The sequence below is a fragment of the Crocodylus siamensis genome, chromosome 2, assembly GCF_052110815.1.
Source record: "Crocodylus siamensis isolate JL-2025a chromosome 2, ASM5211081v1, whole genome shotgun sequence".
In the NCBI taxonomy this organism is placed as follows: domain Eukaryota; kingdom Metazoa; phylum Chordata; order Crocodylia; family Crocodylidae; genus Crocodylus; species Crocodylus siamensis.
In genome coordinates this window covers 85,289,876-85,314,004 of record NC_143396.1, presented here as the reverse complement: position 1 = coordinate 85,314,004, position 24,129 = coordinate 85,289,876, and the positions used below count along the sequence as shown (strand labels likewise).

The 24,129-nt window shown below is 41.2% G+C and overlaps 1 protein-coding gene across 2 annotated transcripts in view; it reads right to left on the bottom strand.

Moving 5' to 3' along the window:
• FSTL5 (follistatin like 5) overlaps positions 1-24,129 on the bottom strand; it is a 597,279-nt gene that overhangs the window by 142,149 nt on the left and 431,001 nt on the right. For both annotated transcript variants that reach the window (XM_090036262.1, XM_090036263.1), the window contains exon 7: positions 22,074-22,240. In XM_090036262.1, coding sequence (XP_089892388.1) covers positions 22,074-22,240 — 167 coding nt within the window. The remainder of the gene's footprint in view (positions 1-22,073; positions 22,241-24,129) is intronic.

The window sequence follows — 24,129 nt, the reverse complement described above, 5'->3', positions numbered from 1 at the left end:
TGATGACAGGCTGAGAGCTATGGGACTCAGCCTTGAAAAGCGCAGGCTCAGGGGTGATCTGTTGGCCACCTATAAGTTTATCAGGGGTGACTACCACCATCTGGGGGAACGTTTTTTCACCAGAGCACCCCAAGGGAAGAGAAGGTCAAATGGTTACAAACTCCTGCAAGACCATTTCAGGATGGACATATGGAAGAATTTCTTTACTGTCTGAGTCCCCAAGGTCTGGAACAGCCTGCCATCGGAGGTGGCTTAAGCATCTACTTTGAACTCCTTCAAGAGAAACGTGGATGTTTTTCTTGCTGGGATCCTATGATCCCATCTGACTTCCTGCCCTTTGGGCGGGGGGCTGGACTCGATGATCTTCCGAGATCCCTTCCAGCCCTAATGCCCATGAAATGTAAACACCTCTATAATAATGTGTGTATTCAGATAAGTCAAACGAATAATGAATTTTTCATGTTTTAACTCTATTTTGGGATTGAGAGAACAGGTGCTCAGGATGCAGATTTTACAAAGTTGAGAACCACTATATCTATGTTTATAGTGAGAATGGAAGAATATGCAGCCTCTGGGATGGACAGAAACAGTTAGAAACACTAGACCTACAAAATACAAAGAGGAAAGCAGAATAAGAGCTCACACTGAGGTACACAAAATCTGAAGTGAGTTAAGACAACAGAGTAATAGTGCTTTTCCTGTTCTCAGAATTGTTTTTCTTAATAAAAGATCTGGCATCTCAGTGGAAAACAATTAATTGAATGTTTAGAAACATATGAGGCTGCCAAAGAACATGCGGAAATAGACTTAAAAACTGTAAATATACATATAGAATACTTTTGTGCGATTCTTTCCATTTGTTTTTGGTATGTGCAAAATGTACAGTGTAATATTTTTACTTCCCTGATATGGTACACAGAATTAGGAAGGTATATCAGTTACTGGCCTCCGTGACTAAATTCTTATACAAAGTATAGCAATGTGAGAGAAATGCAAATAGCATTTTTAATAGAAGCTTCTCTACCAATTTTCTTATCTTCCCTGTCTTTCCACTAGTTCCTCATGGATGGAAGCCTGCTACCTCCTTAAACCTGAACTTTAAGCCAAAATTTTGAGTGCTGACTACTGATTTTAGATGCCATCATTTCTGACTGCTTAAATGCAAATGCCTAAAATGAGACCTATTTTTGGAGAATGGATATCAGCACTTCCTGAAAATTACATCCTTTTTAATTGTCCTATTAATACTACATGATGCTGCAGGCAGAAAGAGTCACAGGAAAGAAAAAAAGTCTGCAGTTGTGCTTCTTTACAAGCTCCATGTTCTTTGTCTAGGAAACACTGGGACTTTCCACTATAATGATGAGCCTCTTCTGCAGTCCCAAAGTGCCTTGTGGACTGGACCGTGTTGTGTCACTAGGATTCTCTTCTGCTGTTAGTCTTGGCTCAACCAGCCATTTGACCTCCAGCCATAATCACCCTGCCTCCTGCACAAATTTGTATAATAGTTTGTTTCTACACTCATTACAAGTTTCAGTTTTCTTTTACCTGCTTATACTGGCTAGCATCAAATGCAATTCACTATGAGCCTGTGAATGCCCTGGTCCTGGTCTGCTCTCACCTGGTCTGCCATGTTTCAACACCCAGACATCTAGGACAGGGACAGAAAGCTGCTGACATGCATGTCACTTAGCGGCACCAGGAAGTGTACCGAGGAAATTGTTTTAAAACATTTTTTTTAAGTTGCTGTTGTGGGCTCTTTCAAGAGACTCAGGAGGAGATGCTGCCTGAAGAGCTTTCTGGAGGAGGCAGGGGTGCAGCTCTCACTGTACCACTGCCAGTGGGGCAGGCTTCCCCGCCGCCTCCTCCCTGCCCAGTGGTGGCACTCTAGCCCCTTACAAGGTAGACATTGCATTTTTTTCAGCACTCTGGCCAAAAACGTTGCCTACCCCAGTCTAGCAGACACAACCTATTTCTTAGACCCTCTGCCACACAAGCTATTCCAGGGGAGATCCTTGTCTTGGAGTGGTCACCAACAGTTTGTCCCAAATCAGACCCTGTTAGATCACTAAAATCATATGAAGCAAAAGTACTCATAGTATTATCATTTAAGACTTTATCTTCTCTCTCGGGTATTGGTTTCTCATGAAGATCTTGTACTGTTCAAAACAGAGCTCAGAATATAGCTGTTCAAAACAACAGGGGTGAGTTTCTAACACTTGCTTCCCTGAATGAAGCTGGCAGTCTAGCACTAGAACTGGTTAAAGAGTGAACAATTTCATTCCACAGATAATTCTGACATTTAAAAAATACCTTCAATTCTGATCTGTAATAATAAAATTCTGGTGGAAAGGAAATTTTAAAAAATGAAAATATTTAAGTGTTTATGTTGTTTTTTTGCTTTTTTCCCCCCTCCCTAAATGAAATGGAGCAAGTGGATCCTTGGGGAAATCTGTGGGCTGTTCCCAGGAGGACACAGGCAGTCCACAGAGCCCCAACCGAAGTCAAGGTGCCAAGAAACTACGAGAGCCCTATCTTGAGCTACAGGTAAAGGGCTTTCAGGTTGCCTGTCATAGATCATAGGACTGTAGAGGTCAGGCTGCTAAGAGGCCCAGCTATAAGCCAGGGCTCTTAGGGGTGAGTAGAAACCCTGATAGTTCCCTGCTGAAAAGCCAGGAGCCTAGACCCTGAGAGTCAGCAATCTCTTAGATGAGCTACAGAAAACCAGACAGATTGCCATCAAAATTCTGCCTGTAGTGGATCACAGGGTCCAATGAGATCAAATATTTGTGGAAAATAAAATTCTGATTTGTAAAAATTAAACTAAGAATAATTTTTTTTTTATCAGAACTATTCTGACCAACAGCACTTCCTAGTATATGACCAGAGCCCAGTCTCAACCCTATCTACTTACCAGTACTATACTATACTGCCCAGACAACATTTTTCTTCGTTTGCCAAGCTTCTCAGTTCTTTTCTATCAAACCTTTCCCCAGCACAGAACTGCCGAATTCTTCTAAATTATTTAAAACTAACTTTTTCCCCTGACTCCATTCCTTACTTACCAAGATCAGATATTAAGGTTTGCACATTATCAAATTATTATGATTTGTGTTTCTTTAAAAACATTATACCCTTTATCTTTGACCCTTGCTCTATTAACTTTATATTCCCTGTTTATTTGATAAGGCCCCTGTAAGTACAGCAAGAACTCTTCCCTGTAGCAAGGGCAGCTTCACAGTACTCTCAACACAGGCTACATCTTCAGAGCACAATCTATTCCTAAAAATATACTTAGCTGATTATTAAGAATTTTAGAAAATATTTTAAATAAAACTCATGTCCTAGATGAAAAGTCACAAAGTATGGACTTTTTGTCCCCTTGTGCCGTCTTTATTTTATATTATACAGTCCCAGGTGATATTGATATTTTTTTGATAACCTGTGTCTAAAAAAACATTTTTTTAAATCACAGTCCACACACAAAAATATTAAGCCTCATGAGAACCCTGTACATGCCATCACAGACATCTTTCTCATGGTTAAAATGAGGCAAAAAGATGTGAAGCAATAGTCAAAGAAAGTGCTACACAGTATAAATGGCTGAACTACAATTAAAGTCATGCCACTATGGCCCCTAGCAAATGTTAACTCAATTGTACAATGGGATCTAAGGATTTTTATCCCAGATCCCCAAAACTGTGCATCCAGCCATTCAAGATGTAGTTGATATCTGTGGTGAAATCCCCTGTATCCTACTGCATGTCTGTTAGGGGTTGTGACATCCCTTGGCCCCAGTTGTAGTTGGATGCACCATCAAAGGTTCACTTCAGCCCCATACCTCTCTGTCATCTGTTGTTTGACCACTAAAAACAACCTGAGATGCTCCAAAAGGCACCAGATGCCAGAACTGATAGTGCCTCAGCTTTACCCACCTCACCCAGATCTTGCAAGCTTTTAGCAGATGGGATTTTGTGAGCCAAAAGAATCAAACCCCGTCTGGTCACATGCTCAGAAATTTTAGATCCCTGCTTCAATAGAAGAGGCCTGCCTGTATGTTAAATTCTCTGAAATCACTTTTACTAATGACAATAGTTAAGTTACAAAAGATAACAAAAAACATTATTGCAAAAACAAGAGCAAACATGAATTCAGTAACTATATATTGAGATACAGACAGAGATAATAGGATCATAGGAAACAGGGAAGGAAAAGATCTCACGAGGTCATCTAGTCTATTCCCCTACTCAAGGCAGGATCATTTCTGATCAACCATCCCAGCCAAACGCCTGTCTAACCAGCACTTGAAAACTTTCAGGATTAGAGATTCCACAATTTCTCTAGGTAGCCAATTCCAAGGCTTGACCACCGTCATAGTCAGAAAGTTCCTCCAAGTCTCCAACGTACATTTCCTCTGCTAAAACTTGAGGTCATTGCTCCTAGTTCTATTCCCTATGGTCACAAAGTAAAGTCCATTTCCATCTTCTCTGGAATCACCCTTCAGGTATTTGAGACAGTTACTAAATTCCCCCTCAGTCTTCTCTTCTTCAGACTAAATAATCCAAATTCTTTCAGAATTTCCTCAGAAGTCTTACTTCCCAGGATTCTAATAATTTTTGTCACTCTGTGTTGATGACTATTTCCAATCTGTCCACATCCTTCTTGAAGTGTGGGGACTATGCTGAGACTTCACCAATGCTAGAGTGTAAGAATCATTTCTCTTGATTTGCAAGTGACATTACTGTTAATACAACCCAGTGTGCTGTTGACATTTTTCCTTTACATTTTTATGGAACAAGAGCACACTGTTGCTTCTATTCATGTTACGGTCTACCATAATCCCTAGTTCCTCCTCTGCAGTACTGCATTTTAGCCAGTCAATTTCCAGATTGTATCGGTAAATGCAACTATTTTATCCCAACTGCAGGACTTCCAACATCCTTGTTGCATCTCATCTCCTTGATTATGGACCATTTATCCAGTCTATCCAGGTCATTCTAGGTTCTAGACCTACCTCTGGAGCATTTGCAACTCTGCCCAACTTTGTCATATGCAAATTTCCTAAGTGTGTGCTTACTTGCATATCGAAATCATTAATGAAGATATTAAACAGTACTGAACATAGGACACATCTCTGTGGAGTCCCACTTGATACCTCTTCCCAACCAGACATTGAGCCATTGATGACTACACATTGAACATGATTCAAACAGTAATGTAGCCACCTTACAGTATTTTCATCTAGTCTGTATTTCCTTAGTTTGTTAAAGAGAATGTTTTGGGAGACGTTGTCAAAGCCTTACTAAGGCAAGGTATATCACACATCCACTGCCCTCCCTCCATCTGCAGACCATGTCACCTCATATCAGACCACAGGTTGCTCACTTCTGGTTTAGAAAGCAGATTCTGCCTCTGCCCTTTACGTAAGAGCTCCCTTAAACTTCTTGTGTCAGCCAGAAAACCTAGTCCACTGACTGAGGACCTGAAGTCATCTCCCTATGGCCAGAGAAATTAAAGACAAACAGTTGTTCTCATGGGAAGGTTTAAGTATGGTTTCTTATCTAGCCTTTTACAACCATTTTATGTTGGATTCTTGGGGAGCTCAAGTTTTGCAGCTCAAGTTCTGCCCCACAGCAGTGTACTTGCTTACCAGACCAGAAGTAATTATGACCAGGAGCATATTTGTATCCTTTCATAAACTCCAACACAGCTGATTAGACTGGATATTAGAAAAAAGTTCTTTATGGTGCGTTTGTCTAGGGTCTGAACGAAACTCCCCCCCCCCGCCCCCGGTGGTGCAAGCACCTACTTTGGATTCCTTCAAAAACAGCTGGATTTATTTCTTGTGGGGGTCACTTGATCCCAGCTGACTTCCTGCCTATGGCAGGGGGGCTGGACCCAATGATCTCTTGAGGTCCCTTCCAGCCTCTAATGTCTATGCATTATATGAAATCTATGAAATATTCCAAAGATCCCATCTCTGACTTAATTTCTCCACTATGAGAAATGTCCTTCCTTGAACAGGCAGGTATTGTTCTTGCCACATTTCTCTCCTTTTAAAATTGTATTTTGTTATTGTCAGGAGGGAACTAGCTGAAGTGCCTCAGACCATGTGCACATGGGTCTATTTGACTGGCCATTAAACATACCCATGTCAATAAGAATATTTTGGGAGCCAATGTCAAAAGCCTTACTAAAGCAAATTATATTGTGTCCACTGCCCTGTCCTCAACCACAGAGCCTGATACCTTATCATATCAGGCAAGGCCTCATGTTCTACATTCTACCTTGAAAACCATGCACACATATATTATTTGTATCATGCTGTGACATGAGCAGTTACATCTGTCTGGGGCCACTCAAGGATCAAAGTGTTAACAAGGATCAGGATTGGCAAACAGAACCTGAGGTTGAACTGTGTCAGGAAGCCAGGAAATTAACCAGAAAGCAGGGTCTAGAAGCAGGTGGAGTGAAGAAGCCAAGAGGTCAAACAGAGTGAATTCCATGAGCTAGCCAGACCACATAGCTTGGAGGTTAAGCAGAGAACAGAGCTAATGAGCAAGCTGGAGAGAACAGTGATGACTCAATCTCTCAGGCCACCATGTGGTGCTGGGCAGACATGCAGGCAGGGCTGCTTCTGCCCAGCATCTCCTGTGATATTAGCAGAGGCTGGAGCTCTCACCCTTGCCATCCACCAGCAGGGGCTAGGGCCTGAGCATGGCTCACCCAGGGCCTAGTACATGGTACCACCACCTGCAAGCCAAGTAAAATCAATTGGTGAAATGGATCCAACCTGTGGGATATATTTTGCCCATCCTTGCACTACTCTTTGTGTGATTCTTTCCAATGGAGACATTCCAATGGAAAGAACTGCACAAAGACACTCCTTTTCTCCCTGAATTATTATGGGGAGTGGTGAAGATTGGGGATGTGGGAAAGAATTTTCTATATGTAGTGACATGTGGAATAATGGGTGGATCTTCAGTGGCTGGGGGAACTGTAGTTCATAGACTGCTGGTTTGATTTGTCAGATTATGTGGAAGAAGTCTGGTTGGCAACTACACTTTTCCCCACAGTATAGGCAGGCCCTGGCTGTTGATATTGGTCTGCCTGCCACTTACATTCTTCTTTTGTTTTTTTTCTAGATAAGATCATGATTTAATTCCCACTGGACTTCATGATGTCTACTCTGTGTTGCCAGTGGTGCTGGCAACAAAAATGAAAGTGAACTTCTCATCAGTGACTTGGACGAGGGGGTAAAAAACACCCTGTTCAAATTTGCCTATGACACTAAGATGTGGGCACACTAGAAGAAAGCAACAGGCTACAATCGGACCTAGACAGGTTACAAGGGTGGGTGGACGAGAATAGGATGGGATTCAACACAGACAAGTGCAAGGTGATGCACCTGGGGAGGAACAACTGGCACCATACCTACAGGCTGGGGAACTCCCCTCTTGTCAGCACAGAGGCGGAAAAGGATCTTGGAGTCATCATTGACTCCAAGAAGAACATGAGCCGGCAGTGTGGGGAAGCAGTCAGGAAGGCCAACCGTACCTTGTCATGCATCCACAGATGCATCTCAAGCAGGTCCAAAGAGGTGATACTCCCCCTCTATGCGGCACTGGTCAGGCCGCAGTTGGAGTACTGTGTCCAGTTCTGGGTGCTGCACTTCAAGAGGGATTTCGACAACATGGAGAGGGTCCAGAGGAGGGCCACTCACATGATCAGGGGACAGCAGGGCAGGTCCTACAAGGAGAGGCTACGGGACCTGAACCTGTTCAGCCTCCACAAGAGAAGGCTGAGGGGGGATCTAGTGGCCTGTTATAAACTAGTCAGGGGGGATCAGCAGGCATTGGGGGAGTCCCTGTTCCCCCGAGCACTGCCAGGAGTGAGCAGGAATAATGATCACAAGCTGGCAGAGGGTAGGTTTAGGCTAGATATCAGGAGGCGCTACTTCATGGTCAGGGTGGCTAGGGTCTGGAAGCAACTTCCTAGAGAGGTGGTGCAGGCTCCTACCCTGGGGGTGTTTAAGAGGAGGTTAGATGAACACCTTGCTGGGGTCGTTTGACCCCAGTACTCTTTCTGCCATGGCGGGGGGTCGGACTAGATGATCTACTCAGGTCCCTTCCGACCCTAGAAACTATGAAACTATGTTTTCCACCTCATGGGGCCAGATGCAGTGTTGATGGTTTCCGGCTTGGGCTGCTGCTGTAACAAAATCTGGAGGGCATAGACCACAGTCTCATCAATAAAACTGCCCACTACCCCAGAGTATGGTAAAGCAGTTAGGACCAGAAGATGACAAATATGACCAGAGACCTGGAGGCAGACATTCAGCAGCAACTGAGGGTTCTAATTATCAGATCTGCTATTGGTTTCCATTAATAGGAGGTTGAAGGTAATCACTTTTCCCAATTTGGCTCCCTCTTACCAGGCCTAGGTTGGCTCAGTTCCCCTGCCTCTTCCCCCTGGGGGCTGTACCACATCTGTGTCCTGGGGCCCCCACCACAGTGACACAGTTTATACTGGCAGCATCACTCTCATTCATCTGGAGGAGGGCAATGGTGCTCTACATCAATCTGCATGGGATCAGGAATGGCAGCAGTGGGATGAGGAACTGGAGGGGTAAGCAGTACCTTCTTCTTCCCACCTGTCATAGCTCAAAGGGACATCAGATCTTGTGGGTAGTCCTGGGAATAGACCAGGCAGAGGTAAGTCATAATTTGAAACAACAGAGGCCACATCAAAGTTATAAGCCAGTGGGCCAGAAGCCAAGCACCAAGCTAAGGGAATAACCAGGATCACAGTTCAGGAAGCAAGCCAAGATCAAACGAGAGTTCAGACACTTAGACAGATGGTTTACTAGAATCAGATGTTAGGAAGCAAGCTGATGTCAAACCAGAATCCAAAATCTGACGGGCTGGGTACACAGGAGTACCAGGGCAGGAACCAGGGAACTCACAGAGGTTGGAGCTAGTCAAGGACAGCAGGGTCCAGATGCTGCAGAAGCTCCTTAAAAGCAGCCCCAGAACCAATCAGGGGAAAGGGGGTGGGGCTCAGCTATCCCTGTTATTGAATTGAGTGTGGCTGACCTAATTACACAAGCTACAGTGAAGAAGCCTCATACCGTCACTTCTGGAGACAACAGTCAATTCAAACTGCCAGGTCCACAAGATATCAAACCATAAAAGGACAGTTCTATCTATGTCAGCTTGTCTTTGACCTCTTTCCACTGCATCCTGACAGTTTGATAGCTGCTTTTGTCTTGAAAAGGAAGAAATAGAAAATGCAAACCAAGTACAGCACAACAGCGGGGTGGTAGGTCACAGCCTTTTTTCATACTACAAATTAAGCCCTGCTCCCCCCCGCAATGACACTCCAATCCCCTTCCCCTGCCAGCTCCCTTACTCTCCTCTCTCTTTCCTTCTTGAACCAGTGCTGCTGCTCCTTTCCCCACCTGCTCCATTGCTGTGCTGTCTCCTCCCTGCCTTATCTGTGCTGTTTTCCCTGCTCTGGGCAGACATGCTGCGTGCCAAACAAAGCTGTGTATTTGTGATACACGTGTGATGAGTGAGCTACCCCTGCTATTGCAGTTTTCATTTCTGAAAGGATGCAAATGTTACTAGTCAAACAAATTCACTATTGAAAATCGAAAGATCACACAACCTGTACAAAACAGAGTTCACTGACCAAACTGCTTACATATTACAACATATTGGAGACAGCTCACGGATACAGGAAAAGTATTTGTACTTCTCCTATTTACAAATTGCCTAGGGAAGTCTGGACTTGCGTGTTTCTTGCAAAGGCCCGTATAAAGGCACAAATCACTAGGTGCTGCTCTGCTGGACTAAATCCCATCCTGCCCACACCTCTAAGAGTGCATGCACCCAGCCCTAGCAATGGCATAGATCCTGATACTTCTAGTACAGCTCCAGTTCCCAGTAGTCTAATTGATACAAAAAGGAACTACAAAAAGGCCCTTCACCTTTATCTAGATTGTTTAGCTCTGTGCATAAATACAGGGATTATTACGCCCCCACATAAACTGTTTAGCATTTACATATGCACAGACCTTCATAGGACGGGCCAGAGATCTAAATTAGGTTTAGTCCAGGTATTAGGTGACGTTATAAAAGGATAAAATAAAAAGGCATCATGGGAATTAATTATGTTGATATTTCCAGAAGCTGCAGAAGCTTCAAAGTTAGAGAAAATATAGTTGTTGTTTTCTTGTTTGATCAAATACAAGGATGATCACAGTAGTTCTTGCTACACGAATATTACTAGCAATGCATAATGAAAACGTATCAAAGAACAGAATCTATAAAGCGGTCAGTTTATCTAATAGCATCTGGATTCATTTTATTTCCACAGTTGAGAAAAGATTGTTGTTGGATTTTTTGTTTTTAAAGGTAAAAGCACACTATCTTTATGGCAGAAGTATTGAATTTCCTATGACTGGGTCTTTGAATCTACATAGATCTAAAGCAATAGACAAATTTCTTAAAATCCATGGATACATACTCTACATTATTTACTTATACTGATTAGTAGTCATATTAAAAGTAGTGACCTCCACAGTGACTAAGGGAAGGGGATTGACGGTAGAGGCTAAGCAGTTTCAACTGTCCAAACAGGAAACAATATCTTGTTGACTATGGGTACCAGGATAAAAAATGACAATTTGAATAAAGTACAACACATTTCATTAGGCTCATAACTTCAGTATGATAAAATACTACTTGATATAATAGATAGCTGAGCTATTTTATGCAGCTAGCAAAATGAGTGTTATTTCCTTCCTTGGTGCATTTTAAATAGTGCAGGTTTTGAAAAGTGCAGTTTAATTAGAAAACAACTACGTTTGAAATATTTTATCTTTAAAAACAAAAAAGTTCATGTTTCTGGCTGGAAAATTTGTAGTTACTATTATCATGGGAGTTATAAAGAAAAAAGAAAGTAGGAGGGAGTCAGACTTCCTCTACTTTGAATGTCCATTTTATCAGGGCACTTTTGTTTTATTTGTGTGTTTAGCAGCAGTACTTGGAGGCATAAGCAGAGATCAGTACACCATTGTATTATGCTATTGCATTATGTTTTGGTCAATTCTTTCATGAGATTACTGTACATGCAAACACAATGCAGCAGAGGAGTGAAACAATCAGAATGGCATAGGATTAGCTAGACTCCATGAACTGAGACTTTTATTTTACTTCTGTCCGGTACAGGGCACCACTTTTGGGGCACATCTACATGAGATGTTTACTGTAGAGTCATCCAATTGTTTTTGCAGTAAATGTTTTGGCATCTACACATGCAGCTCTATTCGGCTGCAGGAAACTAATAAACTCTGGCGTAGGTTAGTACTTGTAAATATGGAGTTTTTTACATGCAACAGTGCACGTGTAGATGTTGAGCTGGCTGGCTGGGGCATGAGGGTGCTTCAGTGCAGAGGCTGCCTGCTGGCTAGCCCCTCACTGGAGTACCTTCATGCCCCAGCCAGTCCCTCTGCAGCACACTGAGCCGGGCTGGAGAAGCCCCGGGCCGGTAGGCTGGCCCCTGAGTCTCCTGCCAGTCAAGGCTGCTCCGATCTAGTTCAATGTGCTGTGGTCCCAGGCACACATTCAAATGGTGTACCCATGAGCAATAAATTCAAGTGTGATATGTGCCGGAGCTTACTGCTCCAAATTAATTGCATGTGTAGATGCACTCTGGTGAATGAACTTAGTCCTGAATCACATGAAACAGGAGAATCAGGTCTACTGAGGGATACATGAGGTAGAGGTAGAACCTTTCTTAGACTTTCAAATCTTTCAGGCAGGAACCACTTTTCCATCCATTTCCATACAGTGGCCAGCGCAATAAGATCCAGGTCCATGACTACACTTTGAGATGCAACCACATATGTATAACTAGAAATATGATACTTTTTACATCCCAGGCAAAAAACAATGCAGCATGAAAAGAACAGAAGGCCAACTGGGAAAGCTGAAGAAAACAGGTGTGTTTTTCTAGTAGAAAGCTTCAGTGAGGGAAGAAGTAGAAAGAACATTTTACTAAAAGGCTGAATCTGAAGGGAGTGTTTCTATTGATTAGAAATTGATGTTAATTAATCAGACTCCCCAAAGAGAATAGCTAGTGAGGGGAAAAAACAAAACCGAAACCAAAAACAAATCCACAATGTGAAGCATGTGTGTGGAAAAGAAACATTTTCTTTTTCACTTAAAAAGTTAAGTAATGGCATCATGACTATTTGTATAGAGTTAAATTTTACTACTACTTGATAGGGTTTCCCCTATTTTTAAGAAGGACCCCTCAAAAAATGTCCAGGGGTACTGTGTAATGAAAAACAAATGAAAAAAGTAATCAGTTTTCCAAAAAAGACTATCGAAATAATCCAAAATGAAAACCAATGCCCTTTAATTTTGTGAGCATAAGGGCCCAGCTATACATTCAAATTAAAACTGGACAGAAACTAGCTATACAGTTGTTACACACTGGGCACACCTACATGAGATTCTTACTGCACAGTAGCCTAATAACACTGCACAGTACTGTGTGCTGGTCAAAAACTGTGTTGATACACTACTGCACAGTGTTATTAGGTAACTGTGCAGTAGGCATAAAAAAACCCCTGTGTGCTGGCACTACTGAGTAGTAGTGTGAGTTACCACACGTTGAATTAGTACTTGGTTAACCAAGTACTAAAGTTAATGCACAGTAACTAGGGTACATTAATGAACATATAGACATGCCCACTATCAACCAGTAACTTTATAGCATGGTAGGATCTTTTTATAGCTAGATAGTTATTTTTATCATGTGATACTTAGTTTGCACATGTGACTGGTTTAACTATATTGTACAATTTATCAGTTAATTGCATAATATATGTAACATATACAGAAACTAATATGTAAAAGTAGGAAAACGTTTAACATTCTTAAAACAAGGTATATGATAACAATTTCTCATTTTGTTAGCAGCTTATAGAAAACATTTATACTATCCTCTTTCAGGGAGTTTAATATAAGTTGCCTGAGGTTATTTTCAAGGATGCCTCCAGGGCAGGGTAGACATGTTATATTACAACCTTTGAATGACATAAGACCTTTTCACACTAAAGTCATAAAAGGCAAACAGTAAAGATTAAACAGACCTGAGTATGCTTAAAAGCAATGGTACTAGGGTATAGATTTATTTTTAGTGCATGACAAGAATTTTAAAATGCAAGTAGACTTTACAAAAAGTAGCTGTGTGGTTCCATCTGTTAGGAAAAATGTGGAATTGCCTAACCACAATTTTGCTGGGAGAAAATGGACCAGACTCTGCTTTCAGCTACAGTAATATAGATTCGACCTTATGATACGGCACATAGGGCTGGATGCTGTTCCCTCTGGCAGCAACAGTAAAACTTTGATTAATTTTATACAGATAGGATCCAGCACATGATCTTTCTTGCAGTGATCCCATGTCACAAGGGAAAAGATACACTCATGCGTCTCCCCAGCATTCCTCCAATATGACACCATTTAGTACCCAGGCTACAGTGTGACCAGAATACAGCATACCTTTGTATAATGTTTATTACTGCGGATACCATGACAGAACTAGTCAATAAAGGATATTTAACTGGCACTCTGATGTACCCACCTTTTCCATACTCTTTAGCTGAACATATACCAGGAGGGTATCCCATGCCTTAATGATTTAGTATATAAAAATGGAAAATTAATAAAGTAAAATGAAAACATGAATGTACCAAATCATACATTTCTAAAAATTATAACTTTATAGCATCAAACAGATAAAAATAAATGAAGGGATGCAATTAAGGAAAGTACCAGAACCTATAAGTTTTATTCCTATTGAATATTTCTGAGTCAGATGAATTATCTCAGTGTTTCCTCTACCAGGGGTTTTCAACCTTTTTTGGATCAGGGTACCCCAGTGGCTGGGTGTGGGGTGGTGCAGGGGGTGGTGTGCAGCCAAATGTGGTGCATACCCCCAGGACCTTCTCATGTACCACTGGTTGACAACCCCTGCCCTATACTATATGATGTGCATGTACAAATAGAGGAAGGTGAAAAGGGAAGATTAAACAATAAAAGGTTCAAATTTGTTATGCCACAATACCTATGATATTAACAAACAAGAAATTGCCATGTATAAGAATTTTGCATGAGTGAGCTAAAAAAGTTGAAAAGTATAGTTTCATAAAAGAAGTAGGCATGTATTTGAGTTAGACTGTATGTGAGTGAGAATTTAAAACAAAAACCATTACTTTCATTGTCAATTTTAAAGGTCAAATAAACAGTTTTGGTATTAGTCCAGTAAATTAAAGAGAAAAGAACAAATAATACTTAAGATTTGAAAGGAATGATGCCAAAGATAAGGTCAAATCAAATGTAGAAAGGTACTAACTTTGATAGGCCCTTATTAATCAAGCCTGACAATTTCATAACATATAATCAATAAAAAGTATGAAAGGCAGGCGACAGACTAATTTGAGTGTTTCATAAAAATAATTCATAAGGAAAAGTGACATCTAGTTTATTAAAATGAACTTCATACACCCTGTCAAAAACTCGTATTGAAGTTTGTTGTGCTAAGTGGAATGTTGTGGTGTTTAATTTCATTGCTTATTATTTACTGCTGAGAAAGTATGCATTTGTATATGTTTTAAAACAAGCTATTCAGAAACAAGCTACATATATATGATCTCTATATTTTGACTGAAACCAAAATTTGAATACATACATAGTAGACAGTCTGCTAAAGAAAAAGAAGGATAACCATATCCAAAAACATTTGTTGTTTGCCATATCCTCTACAGAAACTTTTGGGATCCTCTCCTACCCTGATATTGTTCCCTGATTATACATATAATATGAAAAGCAGGGGTCCAATCATCTCATTCTGTGGGGAAATGAATACTCCATGATGTTTTAAGGTTTCTGACTCATTACATTTAAGACATGTTTAATAAGTTCATCTCTCCTTAAACAGTAACCTGAGAAAGACAATGTAAGGCACAATAGTACAGTAAACAAGCCACAAAGTTATTCCACATATAACATTTAACAAGTTTGTGTCTTGCTTGTATCACACTTTAAACTGAATGTGTGTCTAGTTAAGGCTAGCCCATGATAGACCCTGACATTCAGCTGACTGTCAGGATCCAGCATGGGGTACCTCCAGGGTCTGAGGCAGAGTTGTCCCTTACCCAATCAGGCTGGGGGTAGAACAAGACAGGGATGGTGAGCAGTAAGCCCCCCATTGGGAAACAAATACCTGACTGCATGCTCACTGCACCCAAGACTTTTAAAAACAACATGTACACCTGAACAGCACACTTGATTTTTTTACATGGTCCCTGGGACCAAGGAACCTTTCCCCAGTCCTGAGGTCCCTGTGTAGCAGGGATGTCAGAAAAACCATGTGTGCAGCTTAAATGCACGCATGGTTTTTAAAAGTCCTAGTATGATGGGACTTCAGGACTGGGGAGAAGACTCCCAGATCCAGGACTCCTTGTGCTCCAGGACATGTAAAAATGATATGTGCTGCCCAACTAAGGGCACACATGGTTTTTGGTCACCTGTGGGTGCCAGGACCCCAGGATCAAGCTGCAGAAGCATAAGGTTTTCATGGACCCCTTTATGGCCTTTGGGAAAAGACGAATGAGGAAAGAGGATGAAAGAATAGACTACTGCTGTGTCAAATAGGGTGAATATACCATGGAGGTCACTGATAGCTCCTTGTGTAAGAAAATGAAAGAATCCATGTATAGATGGTCCTTTCAAAGTACAAATCACAGACTCCATATTTAGATATGATGCTGTACTTCTTTTGAATGAAAACAAAACGTCAGATCATCTTCAACTGAGCACAAAAGGTGAAGACAAAATTTAAAAGAGTGGAAAATCAGATACAAAATAAAAAAGAGCTAAATTAAATGATGTGCTATATATTAAATGAAAGATAAGTCATGTCACTTTCTCTTTTTTATTGTTAACTTTGATTCAATCTATTTTTGATACTGCAATGATAGGTAGTAGGATCAACAAAATTTAAAAGATGAACTTCAGCCACAAGATGTAGGATATTTGCATCAAAAAACTAATATTAAAAGTACTACTGAAATGCCATGCCATATCAATTCAGTGATGGGTCAAGGCATAAATGTATTACAGTATGAGTCATACCAAATCTATAAAGACACAATTATTTTTTCAAGACATCTTTCTGACAGGTGCTGGTTGTCCACAACTCCCAACATCAGGGGAAAAAAAAAGGAATCACTTACACGGACAGAAATAATAAGAATTGAAAGAAGAACTAAGGCCAACTAGGCATGTCTAGAATGCTAGTTTGGTGATACCAAACAAAGTACTTGGGTATTCAGTATATTGTTGCATCTGTGGCACTGTGTAGGCATACATTTTAAAACATATTGCTTAATACAATAAAGTAGTTAGTAAATAAATTTTAAATGATATTAAATAAATCACTTGATAGACAAACCATTTTTTCTGTCTAAATATCAGGTCTTCTGAATGTAAACAAAAATAGTATTGATGCTACTTGACACCTTGCATCCTCTTTAATGCTGCTGCTTCAGCTTGAAGATTAGATGCAAAGATTATCTGGCTTCATTCTGACCACATTTGTCTCCTTCTATTTTATATTTAAAAAAATCAGGGCTTATAATAGCTGATATAAATATAGAAAGTAAAATCCTGACTCCTTTGAGTTGTCCTGTCATTTCAGGAAGCATACCACTAATGACGGTAGCCCTAAATATTAGGGCTGTGCGAAGCTTTGGCTGCTGATTTGGTTTGGTGGAGATTCGGTCCAACTCGGTGGCTGAATCTCTGAATCTGAATCAAATCAGGAGACCCTTTAATCTCTCTAAATTGAAGCGGAACCCTCCAAATTGATTCAGAGAGATTTGGAAAGATTTGATGATTCAGACATAGAAACAGCTTTAAATGTTTTTTCTACATACCTCAAAGTACCAGGCAGCTCACAAATGCTGAGATGGTGGGGCAGATGGAGTGTTTCACAGGAGCTTGGGGAGGTCCCCAGAAGACCCAGAAGTGGACCAGAAGCACTTCCAGTCCATTTCCAGAGCCACTGGAAAGTGTGTGGGCCCCCCCCACAACCTCCCAGCTCGGTGACTGGTGCCTCCTGAGTCTGCCAGAGCACCCAGGATCCCCCCATCACTGATCAACCAAGGTTGAGGGGTGCGAGGAGGGCAGGGCTCGCATGCTCAGCTGCAGACCAGAAGTGGATCGGAAGTACTTCCTGTCCACTTCTGGGTTTTCTGCAAGCATGCGGGGTCTCCCCCCTCCCCCCCACTCCTGTGGGAGGTTTCATCTGCCCTACCATCACAGAATTCATAAGCCATGCCTGGTACCTTGAGGTATGTAGAAAAAACATTTAAAGTAGTGTCTACAGCCAAATTCCTGATTCTCCAAATCAGCATCGAATTTTCAGATTCCGCTGAATCAAATTGAGGTAGTGATCTGAATCAATTAACTGAATTACGGTCCCCGATTTGGGCCAAATTCAAATCAAATACAGCCCTACAAAATAGATTTATAAATATATACATATGGTTGTCTGAGTGAATTAATATTCAATTCTTAAAGCTAAGCTAACATTACTGTAGTTTGTATAGTTAGTTATAAGGAAACATCAACTACACTACTCTCTACAGACATCTGAAATCCCAATGCTATCCAAATGCAACAGAAGGATAGGAAGTGCAACAAGAGATAAGCCTGGCTAGACAGAAATCTATTCAAGGAGTTAAAACTCAAAAAGGAATCCTATAAAAAGTGGCATCTTGGTCATAATACAAGGGAAGAATACAAGAGTATTGCACAGACTTGCAAGGAAAAAAATAGGAAGGCCAAAGCCCAATTTGAGATGCAGCTGGCAAGGAATATAAAAGGTAATAAAAAGTAATTCTACTGGTATCCTAGGGTATTGAAGAAATTGGCTGTGTAATTTCAGGGCCATTGGCAAAGAAGGGGAAAAGAGAGGATCCGGAAAACTAAAGACCAGTCATCCTAAGATACTAGCCAGCCTCTCCTTCCCTAGGAAGATCATGGAAGAGATACTCAAGGAATTCACTATGAAGCATCTAGGGAAGAACAAGGTGACCAGGAACAGGCAGCCTGGATTCATCGTGCCTGACCAATCTGATTTCCTTCATTGGAAAGGGACTTAGAATAGATGACTTCATGATTTTCCAGCGCTACTTTCCTGTGATCCTATGAAATTATACAAGGATTTGGTATTCTTGAATGTTAAAACTGCCTCAGTACAAACAAATGAATTGGTAATAAAAACGTAGGATAAGCTGTAGCACACTGTTCTCTTTGAATAGGCTTATCTGAAGCCGAGTATCTCCCTAAGTTCGAAATTCACTTTCCATAGCCAGATTTGAAGCAAAACTCCCCTCTGTGGACCCATCCAATTACTGTGCTTCTTTCTCCTGGGTTTTTTGTTTGTGCTACTTTGCCAGACTGGATATTAAATTATGACTGCATGGCAACTCTTACAGTAAATGTAAAAAATAAAACTAAACAGATGAAACATCCGGTGAAACAAGGATCACGGGGTATGAAATGACAAAAGAAACAGCAAAAAATCCAAGAGAAGACTGAAGAAATAAAGATAAAAGTTATATCAAAGCAACAAAAAGTAGCTAAGTAAGGAAAATAAAGTTTAAAAGAACAACAACAATTCTGGGGCTCAATTTCAACATTACAATAAGCAAGTGCATCTCCACTGAAGTCACAGTATTTATATCTATCTACTTTTGTGGTGATCTTGGCTTTAGAAGGAATTTGTTTGGAAGGCTGTGGGGCTGAATTTAAAAGGCTACAGAGTTAAGTAGCAGGTCAGAAATTAGTTGAACATGGGCACATAATCCAGATTTAAAAAATTCTGTAAAGTATAACCATTGAAAGCTTGCATGGTTAAAGGTTTCTATTTATTTGAGCTTGCACATAGGAGACACAACTGTAATTTGAAGCAAGTCTTTAGCTATTTAAAAAAATAACAGTTTGGGATATTTTTGGACCAGCACAATGGGCAATTTGGTAGTTTATTATTAATGTTCAACCATCATCATACCATGTGTTTACAATCTTGCATTATGTCAACACCTAAATCAGATTGTACATTCTAGGACTGGGCAGGCACTACTCATTGGATTGTAAAGTATAATTTATATTTGTGGTATACTATGAGTAACACCATTATTCTTAAAATCTGCATTATAACTACAAAAACAACTAAAACAAACATAGTTCCTAAACATTTATGATAAAATACAATTACATAAGACTTAAGGCTGAAGACTGAAATTTTCAGAATGAACTAACGTATTTAGACCCACAAGTCACATGCATTTCAGATCTCCTAGTTTCATAGTTGTTATGGGTCAGAAGGGACCTGAATAGATCATCTAGTCTGACCTCCCCACCACTGGTTGGAGCACATGATGGGATCACACGACCCCAGACAGATGTTCATCCAACCTCTTTTTTAATTTACCCAAGGTAGGAGCGAGGACCACTTCCCCAGGAAGTTGGTTACAGATCCTACCTACCCTGACAGTGAAATAGTGCCTCTTAATCTCTAACCTGAACCTATTCTCCAGCAGCTTTCTGGTCATTGTTCCTCGTCATCCCAGGTGCTGCTGTGGGGAATAGGACCCTTCCTATTGGCTGCCGATCTCCCCTAATGAGTTTGTAGGCAACCACCAAATCTTCCCTCAGCCTCCACTTGCTGAAGCTGAACAGATTCAGGTCCCTCAGCCTGTCTTCATAGGGCCTGCCCTGTTGCCCTCCAACCAAGCAGGTGGCCCTCCTCTGAACCCTCTCAAGGCTGGCCACATCCTTCTTAAAGTGTGGTGCCCAGAACTGGACACAGTACTCCTACTGAGGCCAGACCAATGTCACGTAGAGGGGGAGTATCACCTCTCTGGACCGGCTTGAAATGTATCTTTGGATGCATAACAAGGTGCAGTTGGCTTTGCTGGCTGCAGTCTGGCATTGGTGGCTCATGCTCATCTTGGAGTCAGTAATGACTCCAAGATCCCTTTCTGTCTCTATGCTTCCAAGGGGGGAGCTCCCCAGCTTGTATGTATGCTGTGGATTCCTTCTCCCCAGGTTCAACACCCTGCATTTATCATCATTGAAGACCATCCTATTACCATCTGCCCACTTCTGTAATCTAAGTCTAATTGCAGCCTCTCTCTCCCTTCGAGCATGCCTACCTCTCCCCAAATCTTGGTGTCGCTGGCAAACTTGGACAACATGTTTTCCACTCCCTCATCCAAGTCGCTGATGAAGATGTTGAACAGCGTAGGCCCCAGCACCGAGCCTTGGGAGACCCCACTGCTCACATCCCACCAGGTCGAGTAAGACCCGTCCACCACCACTCTCTGGGTGCACCCCATCAGCCAATTTTTGACCCATCCAACTGTAGGCATCAATGCCATGGTTGCTCAGTTTAATAATGAGAATGGGGTGAAAGACAGTATCAAAGGCCTTCTTAAAGTCCAGAAAGACTGCATCCACGGCGACACCATCATCCAGGGATTTAGTTACCTGGTCATAATAGTCCATCAGGTTGCTCTGGCAGGACCTGCTTTTGATGAACCCATGTTGATTTCCCCTGGGCATGATCTCCCCTGCTGGCCCCTCACAGATGTGCTCCTTGATAATTTTTTCAAGGATTTTCCCCAAGGCCGATGTGAGGCTTATGGGCCTATAGTTTCCTGGGTCCTCCTTTCTCTCTTTCTTATAGATGGGGACCACATTAGCTAGTTTCCAATCTCTGGGCACCTGGCCCGTGGACCACGATCACTCGTACAGCCAGGCCAATGGCACAGCAATGACCCCCACCAGCTCCCTCAACACCCATGGGTGGAGGGCATCAGGGCCCACAGATTTAAAAACATCCAGCCCTTCCAGAAGATCCCTAACTACTTCTGCACAGACCCAAGGCCTGGCAGTGCTATCCTCAAAATTGCCCCTACCTGTGGTAGAAAAGCTGTCCTGTTCCCTGTCCAAGAAAACAGAGGCAAAGAACTTGTTAAAGTTTTTGGCTTTCTTGTCTTGTGTAGCCACAAGATTACTATTTAAGTCTAACATGGGCCCTACATTATCCAGTGGCCACTTCTTACTCCCAATGTATTTGAAGAAGGACTTTTTGTTGTCCTTAATCCTGGTCGCTAGCCTGAGCTCCACCCCCACCTTGGCCTTCCTAATGGCCCTCCTACACTGGTTGGATCTGTAAATGCGGTCTTCTTTGCTCAATTCTAAGAACATTTCTAACGTATCAAGATGAAGACCTACTTGTACACACGGTCTACCTGTGTTACAATTCCATCTTTCCTTTGTTCAGCATCAAATCTGACACAATTAAAATGTTGGGAGGTTTATCATAAACTTTAATGGGAGTAAGAGTGAAACTGCAACCACAACTGTTATCATGAAGGTCATAATAAGAAATTATGAAGAAATGCCATGAACAAGCAGATAAACTGTGATTCTGAAAGACTAATATAAAATGAACTATGAACTACTGAAGTGCTATCCTTGTAGAATATTTTCTTTATTGCTTACATTTATTGCTTATGGAAAAATATTGCATGAAAATTCTAATCTTTTGCAGATCTACATTTGTTAGCAGAGATACTCAAAAGCCAATGCTCTAAAAGACCCATAGACAACCAATTTACCAAAACCCATGTATCTTGTAGATCTTGATTATCCAAATGTAACTGGGACTCATAATTCTAAAAACATTGGAGTCAGAGATTTGAAAATTATTCAAATTCCATTTAGTTTAAGATTGCATATATAAAAATAACGATCCTACTTCCTCTCCTTTCTTATTACTCAAAAACACCTGGCTAAAACATTTGCTAATAATATCCCATCAGAAGCAACTGCCAGCTTGTTAAATAACACTTTTCTATTTTATATGGCAAGTGTTTGATAAAAAGCTATTAGATTGTTTTAGAGTTGCTCACTACTTACATTGATGTCTTCCAAATCTAAGTTATTTAGAATAACATTGTTCCTCTTCCAGATGATGGGAGGTCTCAAGGTTCCTTGAATGGCACAACTAAGGACAGCACTTTGTCCTACTGTTGCTGCAGTGATACTTATTTTCTGATCTTCCAGCAGACTCAACTGAACCACCTCTGTAAGATATATTGTTTGTAAGGTTAATTAGCATGCAGTTTTAGAAGGTTAATTAACATGCAGTTTCTGTACTCTAGTAATTTAAGGTTTTTAATTTGAATCAAAGGGAAGAGAACTTCCAAACGACCATAGGAAGTTTAAACTGTTTCAAATAAAAGGTCAGCATGACATTACAATTAAATTGATTGACAAGTATCACCTTGTAAGAAGAGAAGCATTTAACATGAAATAAATTCCTGAAGCAAGGTTTAATAGATGACAGACTGGATTCAAAGGTGGACACATGAAGTTGTTTAATTGCCTGATCAACATGGTGCTTCAATCTGCTCTTAAACCAAAATGGATCTTTTTTTCACTACTTACTATACTATAAGGGCAAAGGCAAGTTTGCTTTCCTTCTGAGGTAAAACATAAACAGAGCCAAAATAATAAAATATGCTAGTATGGTCAGAAACATAGTGATAGGCATGAGAGGGGAAAAAATATGTGGGGAGCCAAGGTTAAAGGTCCAAAGCTAGAGATTGCTCAGATAACATGGGATGCAAAATTCGATTGCTGAGACCTGACTGTGTAAATATTAAAGAAAAAGCTGAAGTGCTATTTTGACAGGACTGCAACAAACCTTCTTTTACTTTTTTTTTTTTAACTTTTAAACCATTTGCAAGTATTTGCTCAAATGCAGGGATTGGCAACCTATGGACTAAAAGGTCCAATCCAATCTAAGGCAGCATCTGCCTGCAACAACCACCCATTCCCTCCACAGCCCTGCTGTTCTCTCATGCTTGCACTTACTAAATGACTTACGCATGACTTACTAAAGTCATGTTTGCCACAGAATTTCCCACTCCACAGTGCTTTTGGGTGGCCTGGGACTAGTGGTGAGAGTAAGTGCAGGTGGCTTTGGCCCTCCAGGAGCCAGACATCTGTTGCTTGGAACATGGGCTGAGTCAAAACGGGCAGGAAAAGGTTGCCCAACTTCTGCTCTAGGGGAATCATATAAAAAAGCTGAAGGTCATATGGCTAAAATCCCAGCAGAGGCCAACTTAAAACAATAATAGAATGAATACCTTGTCAGAACCAGTATTATAGAACTCAAATAACCCAAAAGAAGACTATTTCAGTTTAATTTAACATTTTTCAGGGAAGATGAGTACATGAACATTACATTCTGAAAACAGAGATGGAAATTTCTAGAAAGGTCTTTGAAATAGAAATAATATCCTACTTAATAAGAGATATCAATTGACCAGGGATAGAACACTTGTCATGTATATCTGGTCCCATCATCTTCTCATCTGAATATTTACTTGCACATCTGATATGTGTCTGCATTCAGATGATGACAAAGGAGCACATGGAGATTTCTCAAGTGACAAATCTGCTCATTGCAACTATGCTTCCTTTCCTTTTTAACATCAATGGAAACATGATTTATTGATCAGGATGACACTGTACATAAAGATGGAAATGTCCTCCTTCTAACTCTCAGGGTGAGATTATACATTACCATTAGCATGTGCTAACTTTAAGGAATATTAGACTGTGTTAAAGATAGCAAGTGCTGCAAGCAGTCACACATTTAAGAGTTAATATCCTCTCAAATGGGCACTGCTCAGATCTGCCACTAGAGGGCTGGCAAGCTGGGCATGGCTAAGACAAGTCTGCCCTGCTTGCTGGTTCTCTACCACATTATAGGCTGGGGGCGGGAAAAGGAACCCACCTACGCCACTTCGATACAGCCCCCCAATTGACCCCTGCACCCACTGAATTACCACATATTGACCTCCAGATTGTTCCCACACCCTCAGTCAATCCCTCCACTCCTGCCACCCTGCTCCTCCACACCCATTGCCCGGCTGACCCAAACAATAATCTCGAGAGCAGCAGC